Source organism: Ictidomys tridecemlineatus, chromosome 1, assembly GCF_052094955.1.
Source record: "Ictidomys tridecemlineatus isolate mIctTri1 chromosome 1, mIctTri1.hap1, whole genome shotgun sequence".
Taxonomy (NCBI): Eukaryota; Metazoa; Chordata; class Mammalia; order Rodentia; family Sciuridae; genus Ictidomys; species Ictidomys tridecemlineatus.
This window is the reverse complement of record NC_135477.1, coordinates 262,790,663-262,813,395: the sequence shown is the minus strand read 5'-3', so window position 1 is coordinate 262,813,395 and position 22,733 is coordinate 262,790,663. Positions and strand designations below refer to the sequence as shown.

The window sequence follows — 22,733 nt, the reverse complement described above, 5'->3', positions numbered from 1 at the left end:
CCTGCCAGCACCTTTGCTCACCCTGGTGTAGTAGGATCCTCTTGCGGAGTATGCTGCTCTAGCTGGGGAGCGGCTGGAGCTTCCCAGGCACGGGTGCTCTGGCCTCCACTGCACCTGGCACGAGGTCCACAGTGATTCAGATCCTTGTTCAAGGGCTGTTCTCCTCTGTGACGCCCAGATTCTCTCTTCTTTCCACCAAATTGACTGTAATGTGAGTAGACACGGTCATCTTCACATTTCCCCTGACTGGGTTTGGGTGGAGTTGTTGAATGTGCAAATTCACATCAATCACCAAGTGCAGGACTCTCTGAGCCAGCTTTTTTCTCTTCCCTTCTCCAGGACTGAAGCTTCAAGACTGACATTGTCCCTGGTCCCCAGGAGCCCTCATTCTCTTCACATTTTTCCTCTGTACCCTTCAGATCAGATGGCTGTTTTATTTCTTCAACTGTGTTCACATAAGCCCATACAACAGCTTTTTAAAGACACTATATTTTGCAGCTACCAGATTTCCCGTGGTTCTGGAGTGCATCCCCATGTCTCCTGAGATGTCCTGTGCTGTCAGAGGACGTGTCTTCAGTCAGGGCATGCTCCCCTGCCCTGGCTGAGTGCAGGCAGAACAGACGCTTTGACATCCTCATGCAGTAATGACAACATTCGGGTCCTTTCCCTTGACTGCAGGCCACTTTTCCTAACTCTTCATACATCAAGTGGGATGCACGTTGGAAGTGGAGAACGTTCTGCTGTGGGGTCGTGGATTCTGACCTGTAATGGGATCTTTTTCACTCTTTCACCCTTTCCTACTCAGGGTTTAGCAAGCTTGGTGTAGGGTCAGCGACCCAGGCACAGTGTACCAGCCCTGGGCTTCAGCTTCTCGGCTCCCCTGCTTGGGATCCACTTTCTCTTTCCAAAGGCCAAGACACTGTGTTCCATTCTTGGTCCTCCAGACCACAGAGATGTCTGAGATTCACCTGCTCTGGCATGAAGGGTCTGGACCTGCCACCTTCCCCCTGACCTGGGTGGGGGTGGGGGTACAGCGGGCACCAAGACTCCAGGACCGGCCTGCTGCCCCACTTTGCAGTGCTCCTGTGGGACTCAGGGAGAGGTCAAAGGTACATTCCTCTCACCCCTGCAGGAAATCCCTGAGCTACGCAGCCAGCAGGAGACAGCGATGACGCATGTTCTGGAAGGCACGCTGCTTGTGTCCCTCAGGCTGGAGGGCAGCACCCCCTGGCACAGGTGAAGACTTCCAGTGAGTACTTATGCCAGGCAGCACCTGGACCTGGCCAGCGAGGGACTATCCAGCCAGGACTGTGGCACTCTGCTCCAGGGAGAGCCCCCTCTGCACTGGCTCACCCCTGTTCCTTTTGATAGGTTTGCCCAAGGATAGCTGGCAGTTTCTGGGGACCCTCGAGGGAAACAAGTTGGTCATCAAGTGGGATGCACTTTGGAAGGGCACTGGCCACAAGCAGCACTAATCCTGCCTGATGCTTCCTGGAAGCTGCATCACACTTCAGCTCCCAGGAGCCAGTCCAGTCAGCTGTCCCACCAAGGCTGACAGGGATGTCACCAACAGCATGTTCTCCCAGGGCCTGAGAGCTCATGTGACCACCTGGTCAGCCCAGCCCTAAGAGCTGCCTTTTCTCTGGGCTGTGCAACCAAGTGGAGAATGGATCCATTTTATCTTTCAAGGCTGGTTCTCACCTTGAATGAGATCTGCAGCAGCTGGAGAGTCTTCGGGACCTGAGGAGGGGCACCCAGGTCACATCCTCAGGGCAGGCAGGAGCAGGGGACCCTCCTCCCTTCATCCATGTTTTTGGGGCCGGGCCTAACTTCCATTTGCAATAGAGTGGAGCCGGATCTAGGTGCCCAGCTGTTATGTAAGAAGAAGCTGTTATGAGAAGCATGCTGCGTGGCTCCAGAGCTCAGTTACTTCCACTTCACTTGTGAATGTGGAATTTTCTCCCGAGTAGGTGCTATGGTTGTTTGAAAGAGAACTAGGGAAGCTGGGCAGCCTCTCGCAGCTACCCTCCTAGAAGACCTGGGGCAGTGGGGTGGGGAGTAGCAGGCCTTGTGTGCCTTACCAGGGGTGAGGGCCCAGACCAACCCCAGCTGTATTAATGCACTATTATTGGACTCAGGGAGAGGTCAAAGGTACATCCCTTTGACTACCAGTCCAAGGGCCCCGGCTGTATGAATGCACTATTCTTTGGCTACAGCAGAACTGGCACACAGGATGAGGGCTGGAGCACACACAGGGTGCAAAGAAACAGCCCAGGGCTTTGGAAGGCATTTGAGTGCTGCTGTTGGCCCGGTTGAACGGAGAGCTGACCTAGTGGCCTGTCTGTCTCAGTCCCTCAGTCGGTAAGAGGCCAGTGGGGTTGACCATGCCTTCCTGGAGACTTTGTTTCTTGGTGCTGCAGACACTTGTCAAGAGCCTTCCTTGCAGGTCTGAACAGGATGGCCAGCCAGCCAGGTTGGAGCCCTAGGCCCAGGTGGAGAAGGCCCTCCATAGACCTTGGGGGTTTGATTTCTGTGCCAGAGGGACCAGCCTGGAGGACACATCTGTGAGCTCAGGTATAAAATTTCACCTGCTGCCAGAGACCCCCAAACCACCTCTGCAGCATAGCACCCTGCTACAAACTTGTCCAGCCACAGGAGCCCAGTACCAAAGCCCTCCCAGGGGTCACAGAGGGCCCAGGAAGGATACCGTCTCTGTCCCCACCGAGCTCTTGTGCCCCTCAGGGAACAGGCTGAGTGGGACAGGGTGCATGCTCACTGCATGGTAGAGCTCCTCTTCAGAGCACACTCTTCTGCTTTACAATAAGGCCGCTCTGCTTTGATCCTCACCTGAAGGTTTGAGACAGACATGTGGCCAGCTCCCCTCTCCGCTTCCTTCCTGATCATGTTCTTTAGAGCTCTTCTGGTCTCACTTCCCAGGGAAAACAAGCTTTCCTGGGCACTGAGGAGTGCTTACCCCACCAGACAGTCCTGCCATGTGCTCAATCATCTCCAGATCACTCATGCCTGACATGTAAAAAACCCTCAAACTGCATTAAGAAGATGACCCGAGGAGTCAGCATGTGCTCAGTAGAGAAGCAGTGTCCAAGTATTTTCCATCCTTGGTTGGTTAAATCACTGGATTTGGAAACAGTGATTATGACGGGCTGACATTACTGCAAAATTTTTCAAATTTTTAAAAAATGTTTTATTAATCAAAAAAATACTTTCCACCTCTACCTGAGATAAAGAAGTAGGGAATGAGCTTAAATTCACCTGCACCTGGAGACTCTGGAGGCTCAGTGCTAGCTCAAAGGCCAGAGCGCCTGAAGTTCTGAGTCCAAGGACAGGAGGAGAGGCTGCCCTGCTCCAGAGAGGGCAGGTCCCCCTTTCCTTGGCCTTCATGCTTTGCTGGGGCCCAGCTGCCTGATGGTGCCCATCCACGGAGGGCCACTCATCCCCACCCAGCCCTGACTTGCACGCCAGTCTACTCTGGAAGTACCCTCAGACACAGCTAGAAGGGATGCTTTACCAACCCTCTGGAAAGTCCTTAATCCAGTCAAGTTGACACCTAAATTAACTTGTCCCCGTCCAAAAGGAAACACACTAAAAGAACTGCCCCTGCCCCTCCCTCCCCCACCAAAACAAAAAAAGAGCAGAACATCAGTGAATTGGAGGATAGTGACTAGTGAGCTGTAGTTAGAGTTCCCACAGCAGGGGCAAAGGAAATTGGAGGAAACAGCAGCTGAGTATCCTCCCAATTTGATGGACATGAACCACGCCAGCACTGAGTCCTCATCCTAACCAAGCTGAGTGGAGCCAGCTATGAAGGGAAGCTCTTTACAGCTGTGAGCATCATCTCAAATGCCCCCCAAGGCCAAGTGCTTAAGACTGGTCCCCAGCAGGGACACTACTGGGAGGTGGTGGAGCCTTCAGGAGGTGGGGCCTAGTGGCAGGAAGCAGATCTTCCGTGCACACTGGGTCTGGCTCTGGGTTCAGAGAAGGCAGGTTAGGAGAACCTGTTCACAAGGAAAGCTGTGCTTCTGACCCATCATGCTGTCCCCCGATGGTGCCCGGCCTCGAGGACTGCACTATGAGTTTGTGCATTTTCAAGAAACACCTCCCCTTGCCTTATGAGGTGTGGGCTGAGGCCAGGCACTGGTGAGGGGACAGAGCAGCTTTCATGTACCTTGGGTTCACTCCATCTTCCTCTGTGATGCTGCATGCAGCCAGCACTAAAGGATGCAGAGGTTGTTGGGTGGGGGTACTGGCCAGGTGGGCAGCTGTGGCCATTTCTAATGTGCTCCTCTTCCCAAGTGGTCATGATACTGCCATTTACCAGTGACGAGTTCTGCTTCTTCACATGTTGAAGTATAACATTAGAGAAGCATGCCAAGGCAAGCATATAAAGCAGGGTTTATTTAAAAAGGGGTAACAGAGACTTCTCCCAGGAGGGAAAAAGGGGCCATTGCTGGTATCCTGGTATCCCCAGAAGTGAAGGTGTTTTGCCTTTTTATATGTCCTAGGCTTCCCACATAGGGCACCTGGAGCCAAGCAGCTCTGATTTCACAAGCTGGGTGCCACAAGGTGGACAGCCGCCTCTAATGGTCACACCAAACAGGCTCCCCAGGACCAAAATAGCAGTCAGATGACTGAAGGGCAAGCTCGCCACTTTCTGCCCAAAGCCAAGCACTCCCAGCAGCAGCAGCAGCAGCTAAAAATAGGCATGAAGGGCACACACCTCGATCAGAACCAGAGAGAAGAATGCTGTCCTGCCTGGGTCTGAGGGCACCATGAGGTCGCTCCGTTTCATTTCTGCTGAAGCCCTGGTGTCCCACCCCCTGTTGGCCCAGGGGAGCCTGGACAGTGTGGCCCATAACCTCTACCCACTTCTGTTCAAGGCCAGCTACCTGCTGGAGCAGGCAGAAGTGACCCGTGCTGTGCTGGGATGCTGGCCACTGGAGGAGTTCCGGCTGGCTGCGTTGTTGGGTCCGAGCACTGACCACCCAGAGGACCTGCGTGACCGAGCCTGCAGGACCTGCCTGGAGGCCTGCGTGCGGGGCCTTGCCGACCACGTGCTGCAGGGTGGGAGCCGCTGGCTGCGGGTGGCAGACCTCACTGGCATTCGAGATGTGCAGGTGCAGCGGTGCCCCTGCAGGAGGGCACTGGGAAGGTGGGGACGCACCGAGCTGCTGGCCAGGACCTGCTGTGAGCTTCAAGCAGAGCCCTGCATGGGCAGGCGCTCCACTGAGGTCTTTGCTGACCTTTTTGTCACTGAAGGTAACTTTGAGGTGGTGGTGCAGGCCCTGCAGCCATCAGGCCCAGCCCCTCTGCAGGTGCGATGCCTGTCCTTCAGGGCGGATAGCCTAAGCCCTGGGCAGCTCCTGCATGTGCTGGGCCTGGCCAAACCAGGTAGACTACGCAAGCTGGAGGTGGTTCACAATGTGCGGCTGAATGCTGGGCACGTGCAGCAGCTGCTGGCCCAGGTAGGCTTCCCTCAGCTGGTCTCACTCACCCTGCCCACCAGGGCCTTCGACGTACCCCCCACCTACACGCCGATTCCCGAGGGTGAGGACTCTCTCCTTTCCTCCATCGCCTGGGAGCTCAGCCAGATGACCCGGCTCACAGAGCTAAGTGTGGCCTTCTCCACGCTGACCGGGAAGATCCAGACGCTGCTCAGGTGAGTAGAGGAAAGGCCAGGTGAACGCTCTGGGCCCTGGCAAGGAAGGCTGGAGAGGAGCTGAGGAACAGGGATGGGACCTGCTAACTTATAAGGCTACTGGTTCATCTCTTTGGGGTTGCTTTGGCCAGAGCTATAGGAGAGGGACAGGGTTGAGGTAACTATGAGTTAGAGCCACCAGAAAAGAACAGTGCTCTGGGGGGACCTGGGACACTGCTTCCAGTTAGCAAGAGAGAACATACTAAGTAGCAAGTAAACAAAGCATAAGTACACCCCCACCTAACAACTTACCTGTTGTGGGACAAATTGCCCGAACCCACCGATGTCATACCAGACCAGGAGTGGGAGTGAGGCTGAGCTGGGCTGTCAGCCATTGGTGCTGCAGTCTCATCCGAAGGTCTATGGGGGCAATGCTCCTCCTGGATGGCTCAGAGGAGGACTGCATGGGCAGCCCTCAGGTAGAGGGGTCAGGGTGCCTCCTTCTGGGCAGCTCTGCTATAGACAGGGGTGCAGGAAAGCAGCCAGGGAGAGACACAGTTGGGGTGGCTTCATGTGCTGTCCCAGGGGCAGGCTCTTGGCAGCAGATCCACCAGGTGTGGCTGGGCAGTGAGAGGTAGCTGTGGCAGGAGGATAGGAGGGAACAAAGAGCGGGAATCGGGTACTGACAGGTCAGGGTCCCAAAAGGGTGAGCGGGCTGAGAATGTGTGTTTTCACAAGTCCCAGGTATGGACGCTGTTCCAGAGACACTCCTGCAGCTGCTCGTTTGCTGCCGCCTACTCCAACTAAATCGAAACTGGTGGTTTAGGAATGCAGAGACCGTCAGGGTCTCTGGCTTCCCTTCCCAGTTCTAACACCATGTGGATCTGGTTCCTCAGTGAAAGGGTGCTTTCCTGCTTGCTTATTTTTGCTTTTCTGCCACCCCTGCTGCCAGCTCCCTGAGCTGCCATTCTTGACAGGACTTCCCTCACAACATGAAAGGGTTGCTGCAATGTCTGGGTATAGGTGTGGAAGAAGGCCCCCTGCGTAACTGTGCGCTGGGGATGAACCTAGGGCCTCCTGCATGCTGGTTTGGCACTTACCAGTGAACTGCACCCCAATCCTAAAGCCTATTCTTTGCCACAAAGCCAAATGGCAGCTATAGGCTAGGTGAGTGAGGGAGAGTGGCAGTGTTCCAGTAAACCTAAATCGCTGTGGACACAGACACTTGAACTTCATGTAATTTCCCTTATCACAAACTCTTTGAATTTTTTCAAATATTTAATTAAAATTACCAGTTTTTTCAAATGGCAGACTGTATGAAATCAGGCAGCAGCTGGATTTATCCATGGGAGGCAATTTGTGATAGAGAAACAAGTGGATTGTCACCTACACTTAAACCCCAGCTCACCTGAAACACTGCTGTTACCTGTGATGCTTTCTGCCTGTCCCTCAGCCCCCTCAGAACCCCACTGCGAGCACTGGACCTGGCTAACTGTGCCCTGAACCACGCCGACATGGCTTTCTTGGCAGACTGTGCACACGCTGCCCACCTGGAAGTGCTGGACCTCAGTGGACACAACCTGGTGCACCTGTACCCCTCAACCTTCTTTAGACTGCTCCGCCGGGCCTCCCAGACACTGAGGGCGCTGACCCTGGAGGAATGCAGCATCGCAGACAGCCACGTGGGCATGCTGATCCTGGGCCTGAGCCCCTGCCGCCAGCTGCAGGAGTTCCGGTTCCTAGGGAACCCGCTATCTGCTCAGGCCCTCCAGCGCCTCTTCACCGCGCTCTGCGAGCTGCCTGAGCTGCGGCGTATTGAGTTCCCAGTGCCCAAGGACTGCTACCCTGAAGGCACTGCCTACCCCCAGGACGAGCTGGCCGTGTCCAAATTTGACCAGCAGAAGTACAATGCGATTGCTGAGGAGCTGCATGCGGTGCTTTTGCGGGCCAACCGTGAGGACATCGAGGCCTCCACGCCTGTCTTCGGAAGTTTCGACCCAGACATCCAGGAAACAAGCAATGAGCTCGGCACCTTCTTGCTGCAAGCTTTCAAAACTGCTTTAGAAAACTTTTCCAGAGCACTGAAACAAGTGGAGTAGGCGCTCCACCAGGGCAAGGGCAGTCTTGCATTTCAGCCTGCAGGGTGCCCAGGGCCAGTCCTATTGCCAGAGGCTTGGGCTGCACATTCATCACCAGCATCACCACCAAAAGCAGTTCTTAATGAAAATGGTAAACAAGCCTGCTAGGTGCCCTAGGAGAGGAAGCCCTGCCTTCACGATGTGTCATGGGTGCTCCTGGGTCAGGCAGCAGACCCTATAGCCTGGTGAAGACCCCACGCAGGCACATGTGGTAGTGAGTGGAGGTGCAATGGGTGCCAGGGCAGGCTGCCGTAGGAGCAGGGTCGACTGGACTCTGAGGCAGCAAGACGAAGGAAACGAGGACTTGTCACAGAACATGTGTAAAGAAAGCAGCAGCCCATAAAACAGCTGAGGAAGAGATGAAAAGCAAAGGTAAACCAAATCTGCGTGCCCGGCAGGAGGCTCACAGGGCATGCTAGATGTGTCTGTGGGGCTAGCATGTTGACAAGCCAGGCTTGTTTGCTCACAACAGGGCCAGGAGCACGCAGCGGCTTCCGGCTGATACCAGTAACTCTGTCCTTGCTTTGCTTTGTATCTGAGTGAGTGCTGGCCTCAGCAGTAGGTCAGGACACAGAGTGTGGCATTTATGGATGTCCTGTGGTTTCTCCAGTCCTAACTTTCCCTGAACAGCCAGGCTCCAAGCCCATGGCCCTGGGCTCCTTGCCCCCAAGGGGCTGATTGTCACCAGAGGTGGAGTTGGTTTCCACTAAGCTTGACTCTGTACCAAAAGTTGAGAATTAGAATGATAAGTGCTAATAAAATAAGTGTGGTTACCAAGCCATGGTCCTTATTTCACCGCAATTCAAGACTTTTAAAAGGATTTAAAGTTTGGAAATAAGATATTTCCTTGAGGCACAGACAAGAGCTTGGACCCAGTACCACCTGAGCACCACTCCTGGCAGCACTTCCCCCAGGGGCATCTCCGTCTCAGGTGCTCTGCAGCCTGGAGTTCCAGGTGTATCCCAGGCTGTTCTTTCTGGTAGGACCCAGCAGGAGAGCCTCGCAGGGCTGCCTGCTCAAGGCGTCCCTCCTCAGGGTCTCAGTGTGAGCTGACACCAAGTGTTCACCCCACCCTACTGTAATCGTTCTGTGCCTGCTTGGCTGTGCCTTACCCGCAAAGGTTCACGCTGGCAGTCTCTTTGCAATCAAGTTTCGGGCACATAGAGTGAATTGCAGCAAGCTCTTAGAAAGAGTAGGCACCACGCAAAATTTTTAAATTACTTAAAAATTCAGACTCTAAAAAGCAGAGTAACTTTCATTATTTTGAGTGTCTGAATTTTCGTGACTACAGACTCAGCCTCTAGTGGCACTGTAACCAATCATGTGCAATGGCTAGCTGGACCAGGAGAGCCCTGCATTTGTGTGGCTGTATGGAGAAGGGCCCAGGGTATGGCCCATTACCTGGGTAGGGGCAGGCACACAGAAGTCTGCCTCTGTGGTGAAGTTGCTGGCAGCAAACATTCAGGACAGCACCCCCTCTATGCTGGTCCAAATCCATTCCTAGGCAGCAGTCCAAATGCTCTAAACCGTACATACCTGTCCCCAAAGTGCGAGACTCACCTGCTCCTCTGGACCAACTCCACCCCAGCCTGACAGTGCTCTCAGCACCCATGGACTTTGGTCACACCTTCCTCACATTGGGACTCTGCCTGTGGGCACCCGGCATCTACGGTCACATAGTTGGTATCTACCAAGGCCAGCAGCATCTACTATTTGCAAGGTAAGTGTGTAAATTGGAGTCAGTGCATACACATAGCAGCTGTAGCTGGTGTAGCTCCTGGTGAAGCTCTGGGGGGCCACTATCACCCACCAAGATCCAGCTAGCCTCTCCAGGACGAGATGAGCGAATGGAACAGGGACACCAATGAGGTCAGCGTGGGGCTCACCTCCTTGCATTCCTAGGTCTCACTGGGGGACTGGTCATTGCTGTTCCCCTAGGAGTGCAGCAGGGCTTCTTGATGATCATCCTGCAGGGCAGAGGAACAGTTCTGGGAACTCCAACTTGGCCCTTCCTACCTTAATGGCTGGTTCCACATGTTGGGATACCTGCAAGGGTTCTTTCTTGAGTATACAGAGACAAAGGAGATATCCACAGACCAATGGACCTCTGTCATGGCCAGCTAACTCTATTATGAGGAGTGGAGAGAGCTCTACTTGGCTGTCACTCAACCCTGAACTCCCATGATTACCAGTCTTGGCAGCAGCTCCAGGATAAAGGCACTGGTTACCACTTGGTCCTGATGCTTACCATAGCCACCCCTACCAATCTGCTTCTGCCAGTCTGGAGCCCCATCCTATGGCACCACCAAGCAGAGTCAGCCCTGGCCCAGTCACGTGCCAGAGGCCTCACCAGTAGGGCCAACACCCCATGTTCAACAAGCAAGCTTCTGCAGCCAGGAGACTCCAGCACCCCACTCAGCTGCTGGCCACTGACCAGCCTCAAGGGGCCATCCCAGCAGGGTTGGGCTCAGAACCAGGAACTTGAAGAATACTGATGTAGAGTTGTGCATGAGCACCCCAACACAGTACCTCTCTGGCTGACCAGTTCTGTTACCCACATGAGCCAGGCAGGCCCAACAAGGCACCCTGGGGGCTCACTCTGCAGGATTCCCAGGTAAAGGAGGTGCTTTCCTGACTGGGGCAGGGCTGCCTGAGCTGACATGAGGGCTCTTGAGTCTGGGATTGCAATTCAGGCTAAGGGACCAAGCACCCTACCCAGACCTCAGGCCACCTTGGGTCTGGGAGCCGCCCTAATGCCTTTGCTATCCAGTCACCCCAACAGCGAGACCCTTTCCTGCCAGAGGTGGGCAAGGGAGATGAGCTTCCTTCATTGCTGCAGAGCTCTAGGACTTCTACACCATGCCTTGAGTCACCATAGACTTCCTGTTAACAAAAGCCACATACTCTGTGATCCCTGGCTTTCACTGTCCCCACTCCATCCAAGTGCCACAGCATTGTATAACCCAGGGCTCCCAAACTTTTCTGAAGAGCTGAGTGGGACACGCAGTATGCCAGTCCAGGATGGGGTGTGGCCTTAGAAGCCTTTTGCAGGGAACAGACTGAAGTAGGCAGGTCCCTGAGAGTTGCTCAGGTGCCATTTCTAGCTCCTCCCAGGTCTGAACTGCACTCTCCATTCTTGCCCTGGGTCTGAGACACCCTTAAAGCAAATCTTCTTCTACAAGTCTAAGCCAGCTTGAATAAAGCTATTGCTTACAACCAGAATCCTAACTGAGAAATACAGGGACTACTTCATCAAGCCCAGAATAGAGACAGGACCTCTCAAGGAGCAGGCAGAGGGAGTGACCCCAGCTCTGCCCAGCAATCCGTCCTGGTCATAGTACAGCAAAGGGCTGCTCAGAGAACAAAGGCAGCTGCTTGCTGGAGCATGTTGGGGCTCAGTGTGTTCATCACATCAAACACTGGTGCAACTTAGGTTACAGCTAGAAAGCCTCCCCCTACTTTAAGCTGACCCAGAAACAGTCACACTCTCCAACTAGACATGCATTCCAAAGATCATGCAGGTTCTCTGGGGAGGCTTTCCCCTGCCACTTGTCTCTGCTGCTGCAATGTCTGCAGAAAGATTTTCTTGTCACCATGAAATTGACACTGTATCAGTGGTGCATAACACAGATGCATACATGGAATATGTGACTGAGATACCTCTTTATCTAGGAGCTTTAAAAAGGGGAAGGCCTCTCCACCAAATAGGTTAACTTGATGAAAGTACAAAAGTCTTGTCACTGTGCATTTAGGTTTCAGAAGGTCCAGGCCAATCATTACCTTCTAACTTTGTTCCAAGGCAAAGCAGCCTGCAATAAGCAAAATGAGAAGCAAGATCCTAATACCCACTCCTTCATTTTAAGCCCTGCAACCTCATGTACCTTCAACACCCCAGATCAACAGAAAACACTCTGAAGTGATCCTCCCATCCCCCGGAGCTGGGACCTGTCCACCCAGCCTCTTCCAGAACATGGGCTCTGTGGGCCTGCCCCACGCTCTGATAGCCTCTGTGGCTATCAAAATACTGGGGCACCTGCTGGCTAGGAGAACCACTTGGGTGCTTTTCCTGTTGTGAGCATGAGAGCTTCCAAATGTTTTACAGCCTCCGTGGTCTTACAACACCCCTCATCACCACTGCCTGACGACTGCTAAATGGAATCTGGGGAGGAAAAAAAATAATCCTAGAAGACAGAATTTATTTAGGAAGATAGGAAAAGTCACAGAAAATTACTTACAGTGAGGATCAATATTATATTTGACCTTTAAAAACAATTTTTACCCTCGAACTAAAATGACATTATACTGTTCTGCTAAATATTAGCGGCTCACAAAATGCTTCAGAGAAAGGCAACCCTTCACAGCTGCTGAGCATCACAGGGAAAACCTTTATGTGCCGAATCCTCACTGCTGCTGAGGGTGGCAGAGCTGGAATGCCACTGAGGGCAGCTGCATGTGGGGGACGCGGGTAGCAAGCAAAGGAAGTGTGGGAGCTCAGCAGGGAAAACGTCATGAGAAGCAACCGGTGGCCGTGGACACCTCACTCCTCTCACTTCTCTAGTATGGCCTTCTCTACTCTCTTGAACTTCTTCAGCTCCACGACTAGCTCCCAATACTTGAGATATAGCCACATGAGCCTCCCATTCTGGCGTTTGTTGCTATTCCAGATGTCACCACAGTAGGTGTCATGTTTGAATATGTCAGTCAAGCCAGCTGCCATCTCTAGGTCAGCAGCCACTGGGTCGACGGCGGCACGCACCAGTAAGTTCTTCTCCAGCTCCAGCCGTGAGCGACGGGGGGTGACCAGGCTGCAGTAAATGTTCTGTCTTTCTGCAAGGGCCTCTCCAACCTCCTTCAGCATGAGCCGGGCTTTCCTCTGCCAGTCCTCCTCCTCCTCCAGACGGCTCAGGTACACACTTCTCAGAGGCTGCAGCTGGCTTCTTTCTTGCATTACCTTAGCCCATTCCCGTTCCAGAAGTTTCTTTTCTTCCACCAACTTCCGCCCCTGAGAGATAAGGGCTTCTCGGTAACTAGTTGTTCTGTTTTGCTCCTTTTCAAGTTCCAGAGACAGCTGAGCAACAGCACGTCGATTTTCCGAGATCACAGCATGGTACTTGGCTTCAAGATCCTGCTGGAAGGCAACTGTTCTCTGGCGATATGCTTCTCTCTCTTTTGCTATTTCTTTTTGGGACTCTCGGGACCAAATCCAACCTGACATGAATAAATTGAAGGAGAAAAAGATACATAGTGAAGAGCCACAGCAGAGGTTCAATGAATGATGTTTACTCAAAGGAAACAACATATAAAGATAGCCCTTGACTTACAGCCTAAGACCCAAGACTGTACATTCTGCAGGAATGGCAAAGCTCTTACCCCCTAATCAGACCAGGACTGAAGGCTGAGCATGCAGGGTCCACACATCTAACTCCTATGGCCAAGAAAATCTACCACTGCTTCTCTTGCCACCAACCCCACCACTGTCTGCCAGCTCTGGTCTCAGTGTCCCATAGACTATCAGTAAGATATAAAAAGTTAACATGGGAGGCCGGGTATGGTGGCACAAACCTGTAATCCCAGCAGCTCGGGAAAGGGAGGCAGGAGGATTGCAAGTTTGAAGCCAGCCTCAGCAAAAAGCAAGATGCTAAGCAACTCAGTTGAGTCCCTTTCTCTAAATAAAATACAAAAAAGGGCTGGGGATGTGGCTCAGTGGTCGAGTGCCCCTGGGTTCAATCCCCAGTATGCCACGAAACAGTTGTGTCAGCTCTGCCCAGGCATCACTGGTGAACAGCTTATATCCAAGGCATTTGCTTACGTGCTATCAGACACACAGCAAGGATGTCAACCTCAAGACATGCTCTGGCCTTTATCTCCATGTCAGAGCCACTGGACTCACAAACGTGGGCCTAGGAGAGTGGGGAGACCAGGCTGGGCACTGACTGCACTACCTCACACTGTGGAAAAGCTGGCTTCCATTCTCTGCTACAGGAAGGAGGAAGGCCCAGGACCTGGTGGCCACAGCAACTGCCAGTGGGCAGGGGCCTCAGGTCTGAATGGAGTCCCCAGCTTGTTTCCCATCCCACTCACAAGAGGAGTTTGTCATGTGGATAATGAGGCGAGGCAGGGTGGTGGCACAGGATGCCCACCACCTCCTGAGCAAACACTGGTGCTGATCATTTCACAAATGCTGGACAATGATATGCTAATTTCTAGCTTTTCAAAATGATATGTTCAGCTGTAGCTCCAAAAAGCAGTGTGGAGGAGAAGGGCATGGAGGCCATACCTGTGATCCCAGCCATTGGGAGGCTGAGGCAGGAGGATTGCAAGTTCAAGGCTGTCCTCAGCAATTTAGTGAGGACCTAAGTAATTTAGCATACTCTGACTAAAAAAAAAAAAAAAAAAAAAAGGACTGGGATGTTGCTTGGTGGTAAAGCACCCCTGGGTTCAATCCCCAGTATCAAAAATAGAAATTTTAAAAAGTTAAAAAAAAAAACGGGCCAGCATGGACTTGAGTCTTTGGAAAACAAAAGGAATGTCCCACACATGTTCAAATCCCAAGGCCCAAAGCCACCAAAAGCAGGAGTTCTGGCTCTCACAAGTTCTGCTCTTCCCCTGCCCCTGCTTTAACTCCCTGCAACACCAGGGTTTCTACCAACTTTCCTGGTCCTGCCCCACTTTTGCAGCTGCCCCTTCCAGCTGGTATTCTTGCCATTCAATTTTCTTTTTTGGACTGGAGATTGAACCCAAGGGTGTTCTACCACTGCACTACATCCCCAGCCTTTTTATTTTGAGACAGGGTCTTGCTAAGTTGTTGAGGCTGGCCTTGAACTTTTGTGATCCTCCTGCTTCAGTCTCCAAGTGGCTGAGATCACAGGCCTGTTAGGAGAATAAAAAGACGAATAAAATAAATAAAAGGTGCCTGTGCCATCTGATTCTTTCTCCATGACATCAGTGATCACGCTGCAGGACCTACTCCATGAAAGAACTGGCATTATTTCCATATACCTGAAAGCCATTCTTACTTGGCTGTGCTGTTGCACCTCAATTCTATAAGCATAAAAGTTAAAACCATCTTCTCAAATGCACACCTGGATCTATCCCACCCACAGTCCAAGGCTAGGTAGAGCAGGAGCTGGGAGCCACTCCCAGACAATGGGCCCCAGGGGTCCACAGGGCCTGTGGCCAGCAATAAAGAGGCAGCCTCCCATTCCCTGCAAGAGCAAGGCTAAGACAGGTCAATGTAAAATCCACAGCCTCATGGCACAATACCAAACTTCTGGGGTTTCAAATGAAGTAACTCGTCCCATCAAGGTGTAGAGATATCTAAAGCTGAATGAAAAAATAATCAACAGATGCCCATCACTGCCAGGATGGAGACGTCAGTGTCATCGGACAAACACTTTAAAGCATCATCAGAATAAAGTCTAAGAAACAGAAGATATACAGAGCAAACAAATGGAAATTTTAGAAGAAAAATACAACAACTAATTTTTTTTTTTAAATAGCACAACAGTTGAAGAGAAGAGAGAGAACCTCCCAAAGTTCAGTATTTTCCTTGGGAACACAGACACAAAAGTCCTTAACATTAGCAAGTACAATTCTACAATTTGTAAAAAGAAATATACAGCATGACCAAGGGGGGATTGCTCCAGAGATGAAAGACTAGATCAATAGAGAAAGTCACTAGAAGTAATCCAACACATTAACAGGTTACAGAGGTATAATCACACAACCCCACAACTGATAAAAATTAAAAAAAATTAACAAAATTCAATACCTATTCATGAAAAACAGAAACAGAGGGGAACAATCTTTTTTTTAATCTTTTTTTTTTTTTGCATTGTAGATGGACACAATACCACTATTTTATGTATTTTTATGTGGTGCTGAGGATCAAACCCAGTCCTCACACATACCAGGCTCTACCCCTGAGCCACAACCCCAGACCCAAGGTGGGAACATTCTTGACTTAATGAAGGGTGGCTACAAAAACCCACAAACACCACCACCAGTGGTGAAACGGTGCTTTCCCTGAAGCCCAAAGACCACCCACAATCTGCTCCAGGCACCAGAAGGCAAGACAAAGGCAGAGAAATGGCAAGGAGGAGACCAACCAGGACTCACAGTGCACCATGTGAAAGAACCCCACCCCCTGAAAAAAAAAAAACTTCAGAAGAAACACAGAAGAGGATCTTCAGGATCAGGACAGGCAGAGATCTCTTAGATCTGCACAGAAAAAAGCATGTTAAACTTGTTTTTGAGAATTAAACCTTTGCTCTGTCAAAGACTGTTAGGAGAATAAAAGGACTAACTAGATCAGATGACGATATCTGTAAACCACAAATCTAGAAAAGGGCTTGAATGTAGGACATACTAAAAACTCCCAAAATTCAACATTTAAAAACAACCCAACTAGTGAACGGCCAAAGACATGAACAGATATTTCACAGAAGACACACCCCGATGCGTGTGAAAACATGGTCAATCTCACCAGCTGCCAGGGGAAGCACAGTGAAAACACTTGAGATGCTTCCACACCTGTAAGAACATGAAATACGAACACTTGTGTGGCGGGATCCTGGACCACTTGTGCATCATTGCTGAGGACATGACGTTAACAGCACAGCCACTTTGGAAAACAATGTGGCACTTTCTTAGAACACTTCACATGCAACTGCCATGAAACCCAGCAACTGCACTTCTGGACGTTCATCCTGAAGAAATGGAACTTATGTTCACATAAAAACCTGTAAAAGAATGTTGGTAGTAGCTTTATTCATCACAGCCCAAACTAGAACACAGCAGTCTTGTTGGTGGATGGTCAACTGAACTGTGGCGCACCCACATCAGGGACCCTGCTCAGCACTGAGTGATCCACTGGCTACAGAGGTGGCAACAGCCCGTATAGGTCTGAAGGACCACACTGGGTGAAAACACCAGCCAAAGAGGCCACACGCTATACGGTACTACTTAGGCAACATCTGGACGGAGTGATTACGGGGTTATAGGAGGTGTGGCCACCGAGGCTGACAGGAGGCGCTGTCCTGCCCATGAAATGCTGGACACTCTTCCAGGGCAGTTACCCAGAGAAGAATGTGGCCAGGGACTAATCTTTCATGTGGACATAATTATACTAGTCTCTATGCTGTGTTCAAAGTCACAAAGGTGTAGTTGGGCATGATGGTACACACCTATAATCCCAGCTACTCAGGAGGCGGAAGCAAGAGGATCCTATGTTCAACGCCAGCCTGGGCAACTCAGTGAGACTCTGACTCAAAATAAAATAAAAAAAGCTGGGGACGCAGCTCAGTGGTAAAGCGCCTCTGGGTTCAATTCTCAGCATCTCGCTTGTACACATAATGCAGTTTAAATGATCAGGATAAATCCAGCATCTCATCAATTCATCAACAGCATTGATCCCATACAGCATTCATCCATCTGCCTTTCCTTCCAAACCATGCCAGGGGCTCGTTAACACTCAAAGTTGCAACACAGCTTCTCAAACACAGAATCGATTTTGAAGAATCTTTATATAAGAATGCAAAACTAAATGTTATCCTTGAATACATTACCTAAGCAAGATAACCATGAGGAAAAATAAAACATTCCTGAACTACAGAAAACATCATTTCAAAGGCCCAAGAAGAGAAGATAAGAATCTGAAAGTTAACATGAGTGGCTATAAAAGTCACAGATGAGTATTAGAAAATCAAAGGGCCTCTCCCAGCCTCAAAGCCAAAAAAGATGACATCAATAAGCATCATTTCAAGCCACCCAGGCCACTCTCTGAGTGGAAGTTCACCACCCCAGCCTCAGCAACAGTAGCCTTTAGCAATGCTGGCACTGCCCTGTAAGACCAAGTTGAGTGAGCCTTCAATATAGAATCCTCAGGGCTGTAGCTGGAGCACCAGCAGGTACCACTCAGATCCCTGAACTGTGAATTCCACCTGCTCCTGCCAGCCTTATCTCCCGCACTACACACCTGCTGACATGGAAAATTCAAGCACAAAAAAGTCACTGTGTACAAAAGTCCATATGCACAGAGGGCGGCTTTTGCTTTTCTTCCATTCTTTTCTTTTTTTTTTTTTTTTACATTAATTAACTTATTTATTTGGTACCAGGGATTAAATCCTGGGGCGCTTAACCACTGAGCCACATCCTCAGCCCCTTCTTATATTTTTATTTAGAGACAGGGTCTTGCTAAATTGCTTAGGTCCCTGCTAAATTGCTGAGGCTGGCATGAACTTGGGATTCTCCTGCCTCAGCCTCCCAAACTGCTATGATTACAGGTATACGCCACCACACCTGGCTTTTTTCTTCCATTCTTTATCAGTTTCTCACATCTGGGGGTGAGTATCTAGTGGTGCCCAGTCAACTCAAACTACATACAGGGCTTCTGGCTATGCTGAGCAGAACTTACACAGGCCAAGTCTCTGGGCTGACTTCCAAACACGAAGCACACATCAAACTTGTTTTCCTCCAGGCCTGTTCTTCCCTATCAGTCTTGACTAGGACACAAAAGCAAGGAGTCACTGCCATGAAACCAGTTATTAAACCAGCCCACACAAAACATTTCTAAACATTGATCTTACTCTCATTTCATGTGTTGAGCTGATTGTGACTGCCACCTCCCAGGGTCAGGTAAACTGAGGCTTAGAAGAATTAAGTAACTTGCCCAGAAGTCACAGAAGGGGATGAAATTGGGCTGCACCTGTCAGGTCCCAAAGCTAGGTCTTAAGATACCACTCCATGCTTTCAGCCCAGAAAACACAAACATCAGAAAAACCACAACTTACGGAAAGCTGCCAATCCCAGCATTGGCACCAACAGGGCATAATTCCACCTGCTTCCACCACCCCCATCAGCCCTGGAATCAGGCCGGATATTCCAATTTGGAGGATCATTTAAGTTATTCATGGAGATATACCTTGAAAGGAAAGGACAAATCATTGTATGAAAGGAATAAAACAACAGTCACTATTATGGCATCTATTTGAATCTCAAGAATCATGATTTTATTCAACAACCTTTTTTCAGGCTGGTGTTGTAATTCAGTGGTAGAGCGATTGCCTGGCATGTGTGAGGCACTGGGTTTGATCCTCAGCACCACATAAAAATAAATAAACAAAATAAAGGTATTGTGTCCATAGACAACTAAAATAATTTTTTAAAAAAATACCTTTTTTCAGTGCATGCACATGGAGCTTTATGGGATTTCAAGGAGGAAACGACGACTTGCAACCTAGTGGGGAAAAGCACATCTCAAATCAGCGAGGCACAGGCAGAACGTCCTGCTTTTTAGTGTGTTTAAACGGTGATTGTCATGATGGCTAATTGCCTGAGTCACCTTGACTGAGCCGTGGCATGCCCAGATGCTTGGCTGCACCCCACTTTGGGTGTCTCAGGGTTGTTTCTGGATGGATAAGCTGCGCATCCTTAATACCAATTCATATACTAAATTGAATGCATGTGCTTGCATTCTGTGAGATATACATCTATGTGTATGTATAGATACACACACACACACACATACACAGTCATAAATTTCATAGCATTCTATTCATTGATGAATCACATAGAAGATGGTAGCTCTGTAAGATCTTATCATAAAGTAACATCATGGGCCGCTCAGCCTGTATAAGTGCACTCCAGGGTGTTGTAAGTCAAAACCCCATCAACACATTTCTCAGGATATTATCTCCACTGTTATTCAATGCCTGGCTGTGCACGTGTGTATGTCTCTTACCGATTCCATTTCTGCAGGACCTTAACACCATTGTAAATAAAGACATATAATCAACTGAATAAATGACGGCTCACACTGGACATACTGGTTTGTGCGAGCTTAGTTTGGAAGAATGAGCAGTTGTCTAAAAGACAGCGATCAAAGGAAAAAGGTCTTCCAAGCAGAAAGAATAATGCAGGCAGGAGACTTTGGGTAAGTGCTGGGCCTTGCATGAGAGGAAAATGGGGACAGTGTGGGTCTTTTCATGCCTCCTGACATGGTGGTCACCAACATGATTAGAGAGGCCCCTGCTTCAGGTGTAGGTTGTACTCTCCAAGCTAGGTTAAGAGTCTACAAGTTTTTTAAGTACCCATGCTAAGTGGGCATGTCCACAAAGTAGAGTCATGGAGGCTTTCACCTTGTTTATGTGCCCACCACAAATACACTGATCACAAAATATTGTGATCAGTGTATTTGTGGTGATCATGTTGTATGTAAGAAACAAGGAATTCAACCCAATTTTTGAAAAGTTTTAATAGGGTTTTAAATAAATATTTAACACCTAAAGACATAAATTTATGATAGATGATAAAGATATACCCAAACACATGGCTCAGAACTTAATATTTGGGGGTTCTTGGTAACCACAGAATTTTTAAACAATTAGGTAGACACCTAATTTAGAAAATACTAAAACTGTTATACTTTCAAAAAGACATCTAGGAAGTATAATCATTTCTGGCATCTATGGGAGATTGGTTCCAGGCCCCCCCAGAAGACACCAAAAATCACAGATGCCCAAATCCCTTATATAAAATGATGAAATATTTGCATATAACCTTCACTCATCCTCCTGTATCCTTTAAATCATCTCTAGATCACCCATAATACCTAATGTAATGCAAAGGCTATGTAAATAGTTGTTATGCTGTATTGTTAAAGCCATAATGACAAGGAAAAAAGTTTGTACATGCACTGTGCAAAGCAATCTTTTCCCAAATATTTTTGATCTGCAAGTGACTGAATCCACTGATAGAGGACCCACTCATAAGTAGGGCTCATTATATAATGTTTGTTCCCTGCACATCAATAAAGCATAATTCTGGAGCATATGTCCTAAGGAAGTAATCCTAAAGGCAAAATTTTGAGCACAAATATATTTTTTATGCTCTGATAGCAAAAATTGGAAAAAAAATCAATAAAATGACAATGATTCATTGTAAATTTAATAATTCGAAATTATATTCATAAACTATATTATGTTATATATATTATATTATAAAGAGGAAGATTTTAATAATACAACCTTAAGTGAAAAAAGCAGGAAGCTAAATTACTTAGGATTACTGATTTATTTTCCATGCAAGATCCCGGCTCTTAGCAAATAAACACACTAGAAAACTACAAATACCATCGGAGCAAGCTAGCGACAGGCTCCAAGCCAGGACCTAGGCAGCTTCCAGGGAGGCCCTGGGCTTCCCCGCAGCTGGAGCACGGGAAAGCTTCCCATCTTGTCTCCTGTCCAGTGCGCTCCGCTGCTGCTCAGGCTCAGCGCAGGTGGAAGTGGGGGCACCTCCCCGCGTTTCCTGAGGCCGACGGGCCGTGTCCCCAAACACCGGCGGTTACGAAGCCGCGGTCGCCGCCCCTTAGACCCCATTCCCCAGGGTCGAGATCCTCAGACCCTCTCAGTGCTGGCATGATCGGGGAACCACAGAGTACTTTTAAAAATATCGGTGGTCGACCCCTTCCCCTGAACACTGCCCAGCCCGCCCGGCCACCAAATGCCATACAGACCCACCGGTGCCGGACCGCTCGGGGAGCCGAGCACCCGCGCCCAGGTCCGCGGGTCTGCTCTGCGCAGGCGCGAGATCCAACACCGACGCCTCGGGCGAGGCGAAGTACGCAAGCGCGAGATGTCTCCACGCGGGACCCCGGGAGCGGCGGGATGCGCAGGCGCGGTATCTTTCCTGCCGCGCTCTGGACGCGGCGGGGTGCGCAGGCGCGGTCTGGCGCGGGGCCTGGCGGGACGGCGTAAACATGGCGGGGGTCTGGGCCGTGTCGCGACTTCTCGGTGCGAGGCGCCTGGTGCTGACCCAGGCGGTGAGTCGGCATCGCGGGAGGGCGGGACCCGGGCGGGCCGGGGCCCGGCCGGCAGAGTGCAGCGCATGCCGAGTCGCCCGCTCCCTTGCCCGGGTTGGCAGGACTCCTCCTGTGGCGGCAGCCCGCAGCGTCCCGGTGAAGGTCACGACCCTCGCCGGGGTGAGGCCTGGAGCCGCGTCCTCCAAGGTCACCTCGCCGGCGCTGTGGGGAGGTCGCTACCGGGCCGGGCGGTCGTGGGATCTGGGCTCACTAGGCTCCTCGGGCCGCTGCTGGCCCTCCTGTGCGTGTCCTCCGGGAGGCCTTGGCAGTTAGGAACCTGTATTTTAGGTTTGGTGCGGTGGCCGTTGAGCACCGTTTTGTTTTTTTGTTTTGTTCTTTTTAGTTTAAACGACAGTGTAACGTATTTTGGCATATCATACATACATGTGGTACAACTTCCAATTATTGTGGCTGTAGGTGATGTGGAGTTACCCTAGTGGCGTGTTTCTACATGACCAGAGGAAAGTTACGTCCCCCTCATTGCATCGCCTTTCCTGTTCCACGTCCTCCCTTTCCTTCATTCTCGCTGTGTAATCCAGTGAACCCCACCCCCACCCCGCCCCTATTATGTGTAAGCATCTGCAAATCCGAACTTTCAACCTTTAGTGTGTTGGGATTGACTTATTTTATTTAGAATGATAGTCTCTAGTTTCATCCATTTATCGGCAAATGCCATAATTTCGTTCTTTATGGCTGAATAATGTTTCATTGCTGAGCACTTTTTAAAAAAATATCAGAGGAAATGAGTACACTGACCGGGGGGCGGGCATGGGACCAAGCATGTGTGTACCGGTTTGGGATGGGGATCACCCTCCCTGTCCCTGCTGTCCGGGTTGTCTGAGTGAACGCTAACATGGCATGTTCATCCTCAACCTTCCAGGGCTTGCTTTAAGTAAACTAACTTTGGATAGTTTCATTATTTGATTCTTTTAAATGAACTGACCCACCTACCTACTTAATAGTTTAATTACAAAGAAGAAGTGCCAGTAGAAGTCAAGGCATTCAACAGTAATGTCGTGCATTGTGCCTGTAATTATGACTGCAATTTTCTCCTTTTTGAAATAGAGATATTAAAGATTAT

At 50.1% G+C, this 22,733-nt stretch overlaps 3 protein-coding genes across 7 annotated transcripts in view; 2 read left to right on the top strand and 1 right to left on the bottom strand.

Moving 5' to 3' along the window:
• Positions 1-4,733: 4,733 nt before the first annotated feature.
• On the top strand, positions 4,734-8,564 carry Lrrc14b (leucine rich repeat containing 14B). Its single transcript, XM_005340743.5, has 2 exons — positions 4,734-5,677; positions 7,110-8,564. Exons 1-2 carry the CDS (start codon positions 4,791-4,793, stop codon positions 7,753-7,755), a joined length of 1,533 nt encoding a protein of 510 aa, XP_005340800.2. The 5' UTR covers positions 4,734-4,790; the 3' UTR covers positions 7,756-8,564.
• Positions 8,565-11,970: 3,406 nt separating this feature from the next.
• Positions 11,971-21,552, bottom strand: Ccdc127 (coiled-coil domain containing 127). 5 transcript variants are annotated; one of them, XM_078018780.1, is made up of 4 exons: positions 21,312-21,443; positions 18,968-19,030; positions 18,585-18,715; positions 11,971-13,002 (listed from the first exon to the last, which is right to left on the bottom strand). In XM_078018780.1, exons 3-4 carry the CDS (start codon positions 18,703-18,705, stop codon positions 12,341-12,343), a joined length of 783 nt encoding a protein of 260 aa, XP_077874906.1. In that variant the 5' UTR covers positions 18,706-18,715; positions 18,968-19,030; positions 21,312-21,443; the 3' UTR covers positions 11,971-12,340. The 5 variants fall into 5 exon arrangements, with proteins under 5 accessions (XP_077874906.1, XP_077874890.1, XP_077874914.1 ...); XM_078018764.1 differs by having other exon boundaries at positions 21,308-21,427; XM_078018788.1 differs by lacking the exon at positions 18,968-19,030 and having other exon boundaries at positions 21,312-21,423.
• Sdha (succinate dehydrogenase complex flavoprotein subunit A) overlaps positions 21,479-22,733 on the top strand; it is a 24,241-nt gene continuing 22,986 nt past the window's right edge. The window contains exon 1 of the mRNA XM_078018756.1: positions 21,479-21,613. Within this exon, the coding sequence (XP_077874882.1) occupies positions 21,551-21,613 (63 nt within the window). The 5' untranslated portion in view covers positions 21,479-21,550. The remainder of the gene's footprint in view (positions 21,614-22,733) is intronic.

Excerpts from the sequence above, each read along its gene's own strand:
- Ccdc127 (XM_078018773.1), bottom strand. The coding sequence starts at position 21,552 with ATGTTTACGCCGTCCCGCCAGGCCCCGCGCCAGACCGCGCCTGCGCAC. Across the intron at positions 13,003-21,311 it reads CCCCGAGCGGTCCGGCACCG|GTTGGATTTGGTCCCGAGAG; the intron begins GTGGGTCTGTAT and ends TATTCATGTCAG.
- Lrrc14b (XM_005340743.5), top strand. The coding sequence starts at position 4,791 with ATGAGGTCGCTCCGTTTCATTTCTGCTGAAGCCCTGGTGTCCCACCCC. Across the intron at positions 5,678-7,109 it reads AAGATCCAGACGCTGCTCAG|CCCCCTCAGAACCCCACTGC; the intron begins GTGAGTAGAGGA and ends CCTGTCCCTCAG.